General features: G+C 41.0%; 1 protein-coding gene across 2 annotated transcripts in view; it reads right to left on the bottom strand.

The window, feature by feature from the left end:
* The window catches only part of LOC138053673 (deleted in lung and esophageal cancer protein 1-like), a 45,354-nt gene that overhangs the window by 28,425 nt on the left and 11,929 nt on the right, over positions 1-5,000 (bottom strand). For both annotated transcript variants that reach the window (XM_068900270.1, XM_068900267.1), the window contains exons 9-14: positions 4,535-4,604; positions 3,823-3,956; positions 2,392-2,487; positions 1,185-1,275; positions 778-940; positions 422-626 (exon numbers count right to left, since the gene is read on the bottom strand). In XM_068900270.1, coding sequence (XP_068756371.1) covers positions 422-626; positions 778-940; positions 1,185-1,275; positions 2,392-2,487; positions 3,823-3,956; positions 4,535-4,604 — 759 coding nt within the window. The remainder of the gene's footprint in view (positions 1-421; positions 627-777; positions 941-1,184; positions 1,276-2,391; positions 2,488-3,822; positions 3,957-4,534; positions 4,605-5,000) is intronic.

Raw genomic sequence — 5,000 nt, 5'->3', positions numbered from 1 at the left:
GCACAATGCCTTCTAGGGCCACAACTCCATCACGATGATAAAATCATAGTGAGTAATCGTGATTTTACCGTAATTCGTTTTTTTCACATGATATTATTTCAGTTGCTTGGCAACAGGAAAAGGGAAAACTAGAAAGAAATTCAAAATCCCAGGCAGTTGATGAGCTACCAGAATTCGAATATGGTTCATCGCATCAGATCATCATCTTTAGAGATACTCGAGTTTGTCATTGCCGTCGTGAGACAAGACCTTTTAGAGTGCATATCCATTTATGTCACAGTAAGGGAAGGAGCTTTTTCAGCAAATGATTTGTACTACTTAAAGTTTATGAGGGATGGCTCGACCAAGAATCTAATTGCAAAGTGTCACTCCACCGACGGCTGACCACCTACGGGAGATAGTAAGCTTTGGCGGCACTAACCTCTGTTGGGGCAGACTCTAGCATGAAGTTAACTGATTGATGCGGTGGTAAAGTGCCCATATTTGGTGCGATTGCGAACACTCCGCGATCCTCTACAGTCCGTGAAGCTTGAGAGGATGGCAACGACTGCACAGGAGACCCAGGAGAAACAGGACATCTAAAAAAAGGCTTGAGCATTTTCCAGCGGAATGGGAGAGCAACATTCCTTAAAAAAAAAGAAAATTACAACAATTTTTTGGGACTCATCTCTAATTGTTCATTACAGCAAGAGAACAAAAGTAAATTATACAAATTGAGGGGTCTCGTGGTGTTTATTTCTTGTAATGAAGGACAAATGGTCAGAAAACAAAACTCACGTTGTATTTTTTATAACCAGGGTCTTCTCTATGGTCGTTTCTGGGTTCTGTGACTGGAATCGCACCAGATATTTGGCTGACACATCTCGCATTTCGCCGATCTCTGACTCGCTGAATCCACCAGATATCGAGTCCAGCTCAACTCCAGCCATTTGACCGGTGCCTGGGATTCAAAGGAAACAAGTTCAAGAATCGTCCACATGGCTCGGAACTACATAGTAAAGGAAATTTTTACAGAAAGGGTTTGGATTTTGTCGAAGGTGTTTAATTGCGATTGCCCATAGCCGCCGTAGTCCATATTTGGTATTCTTTAATTTGTAGTTGCCCAATAAACAGAGCTCAGGCGAGGCAGTTACAATGGGTTTAATTATACGGGCAGGGGGGCATTGAGATGTGCACTATCTTACCTTCAATTGTGAATTCCTTAACGTGGCAGTTGTCGCAAACAAACACCACTTCCTCTTTGAAGAACTTGGCTGACGAGGGACAAAACGTGATCTAAACACAGAGGATTCTCCAGTTAGCACCAACCCGAATTTGCTTCCAAGTGATCATCGATAAGGCACATTTCTTGATTCGTTATCAGTAATTTACTATCGCCTTCATCACTATCGGGAGAATCCCACATTTCAACGATTTGACTCCAAGCAGTATTAACCTCTTCCTAACCGTACGCGAGGGCCGTACTGGCCAATATTGGCACAACGTACTAGCAGTACGTACGTACAAATACGACCGAGGGCCAGTATTCCTCAGTACGGTCCCGGGCAATTGAGGTTAGTAAGCTGTTTATTATATGGCATCGTTTTTGAGTGATCGGACACCCCTCCGCTTGGTGAATGTTGGCGTAATCTTCGTCTTCCATCAGCGGACTTTGAACGGTAACCTTTTACATTTAAAACTAAACTGCGCTTGCTATAATTGTACTGTCGCGATGACTATATCAAATTCCGCCTTTTAAAACTCTTCGTGGTTCGCACAAGTTTCCCGGGAGAGAGAAAATATACGGGAACGGAACGTTTCCATGGTAATGGTCCGTACTGTAAAATCTCGACAGAAAACCAGTCAATCAGAGTGCTTCATTTAGAGTGAGAATTGATTGCCATATAACAAAGCGGGATAATTGTCTCCTGAGCCTGGTTTAATAAATTGCCTAGCTCCCAAGAGTTTTCTGAGGCTCAGAGATCGATCATCAAACCTAGTGATAGCAAGGTCACTTAAGTTCGTCTCCTGTTTGGAAACCCTCAATTTTCACATTCATGGGTCATCATCGAAAAAACATATCCATTCAGGACACAGAGCAACAATTTACGTGTTATCTGTGCAAATTTGAAACGAACACAACTCCTGGTGCGATTTTCAAATTACAGGATACAGTGCGTAGTGGTTGGATTTTAAATGTCCCGTTACACTATACTTTTTTATGCACTCAGAAGTAAAATTTGCCTTTGCTAAATGAAGTATTTGATCTGTGATGATTGATTTAATTCATCGTTTTCATCGCTTGTGATTGTCCAAGGCTAGAACCTTCTAAAATCATGCGATACCTCACTATGCGATGAAATGAAACAGGGTATTCTATGATAAAAATAACTGATACAACTGCACATTAACCTGTATCGTTGTGGCTTCACCAGCTCCGAGCTTGAACATGGCCGGCTTGAGTTCGAATGGATCAGCAACAATAGAGCCAGGGTTTTCCAGAGTCCACTAAAACAAAAAAATTAGCCATTCGTTTAAATACAAAACTGACCGTCAGCCAGAGGAAATCCCCAAGTCACATAACAGAAAAGGAGGCTTCACTTTCATTAACTTCACGATTGTTTTAAGATTCAGAAGTAGATGACAAGCAGTAAGTGAGAACTTAAATATTCGCCGACACCCTTGCCCGCTTGCCCGCTGGAGATGGCTGGTCATCTAGCGTGACAAATCCGGCCACCCAAAATAAACCTGATTTCTCACCCGATAAAAACTCAGATTACCCACTGCAACGGCGAATGCTTCGAGGATGTATGGTTGAAAGTTTCGAAAGCTGCGATATTTGCGTGCATATTTGAAGAGCCATAAATCCTTATGTATCTCCACAAAGGAAACGTTTCAGGGAATAAGCATTTGCGCTTATTTTTTTCTCGTCTGGGAAAACATGTTAAAATGCGCAATAGAAAGATTGTCTTTTTTTTTGTACTTTTTAGAAAAAGGCCTCGGGAGCCATTGTTTTGGGCTTTGAAAGACAAAAATAAGAGAGAGACGAGGACAAGGGACATGGCTAGGATTTTTGAATTTCACCCTTGTTCTTTTAGAGGCCGATGTTGGTTTTTCTTAATGTCCTTGAGTACCTGACACAGAGATGTTGCTAAGCGCCGGCTGCCGGTGAAAATCGCCGCTTGAGAAAGGGGAGATCGCCAGAAGAATTTTGGCTGTCGATTAAAGCGACTGAGAAGATTGCAAATTACTCTCTACAAAGTGTAAAAGTCATTCGATGTGTTAACTTTGTGTCTTTGGAATTATCGCTATAATTTATCGATACTGGAAATACTTTTGTGCGTGTCTTCTCTTTCCCTGTATTCACCATCTTGAAGAATGCCGGGTGTTGCGAGACACTGGGAACAATCTTGTTAACAGGTCCCTTTGATGCTTAGAGCACGAAGGTAACCGCCTCATTAGAACCTTCAAACCGGTGAATTTATTCTTAGCTACATCCCTGCACTGACATCACATGAACATAACGAAATGTGACAATTTGGTAATGTGAAATGGTACTTTACGTGAACCGCCACGATTTCTCGTGATTGAGCATCCCTAATGCAAATACACAAATACTCTACAAATACAAAAATACTATTTTGTACCAATTTTGTCAAACAATGCCTTAAATGAGATTTACATATCCAAAGGGCTGAAGTGGGCGACTCGGCTTCCTCCATGTGACAATAACTATTGTCATACTGATCCAGTGAATGCTTGGCTGATAGAGACAACTACTTTGCTTACTTTCATAGAGCTGTATGAGATCTGACATTTTCGGATAAATTTCCCACTAATTACCTGAAATGTCGTCGATGGCCAACTCGATTTTCTCAAAACGCAAAACTGTCCGTCCCCTCCACTGTTTTCACAAGTCAGTTGCACAATTTTTCTTCCTCCCACCAAAGCGTGACCGCAATCAAGCACAGAGGACACTATATGAAAATTCAAAAGGTGACAAAGTCACTCACGTCCACAAACGCACGTAATTACATGCACACCCAATTTTAATGGAACGGTTTTCAATTGAGTGTCATAAAACAAAACCAAAGTAATTACTTTGGCCAATCAAAAAGGACGGATACAATCCAGTAAACCAATCAAAACTCGAAGTAATATAACGTACCCGACACAAAGCGCGGGAAGATGTGCACGCGCGAGCCACGATTGGTTTTGGTTTCACGTTTGATTGGTTGAAAAAGTGGCGCGAGAACTTTAAACCAATCACTGGAGAGAAGTGTTGCAAAACCACAGCAATTCCCTAATTACTTTCGACACTCAATTGAAAACCGCTCTATCCAAAACGAAGTATCCCTTTTAAGTCTAAGCATTTGCTAATTTAATTTTCCTTTAACTGCTAGATTTAATACCTTTGTGCGTCTTGCGCGGCAGATAAAAAAGCGAAATTTTGAGGTAAGAATGTCAAACGTGTTTCCTATTTTTTTTTGAGGGGAGATCAATATTGTTGCCTGAAAATAATTGAGTTTAGGTACACTTTATTCTTTCTACTCACAAGATAACACAGGCGGTGGCCTTCTCGCCTGAATTGAAATCACGATTGGAGGGTCCACTTGTGTTTTTACCTAATGATGTACAAAATATTTTCTTTGATTACAACTAATCAACTTAGCCTAAAGTTCCTGAAATTGTTCGTGCGCACAGGCTTCGACCATTGTATGTACATATAAATTACAATGGATTACTCCGTGTAGCATTAGAGCTGAAAACCAACACTTTTTTCAAAGTGTGTTCACCTCATATATCAGTTCTTTGCTAAGACAAATCTCTTGGCCTACATAAAACATACTTTGAGGAGTCACCACGAAATTTCGCCTTAAATGAGTGGTAAAACCAACATATTTCACCCACGACCTAGTTAGTGGTGGTCATGGCCTATCTTGAGATGGCCTATCTAGAAATGGTGATAAAACTGCTTTACAAAGCAACAATACTATCAAAAAACTAGAATGTGGAGCAGT

The sequence above is a fragment of the Montipora capricornis genome, chromosome 1, assembly GCF_036669925.1.
Source record: "Montipora capricornis isolate CH-2021 chromosome 1, ASM3666992v2, whole genome shotgun sequence".
Lineage (NCBI taxonomy): Eukaryota > Metazoa > Cnidaria > Anthozoa > Scleractinia > Acroporidae > Montipora > Montipora capricornis.
This window is presented reverse-complemented; position numbering and strand designations above follow the sequence as displayed.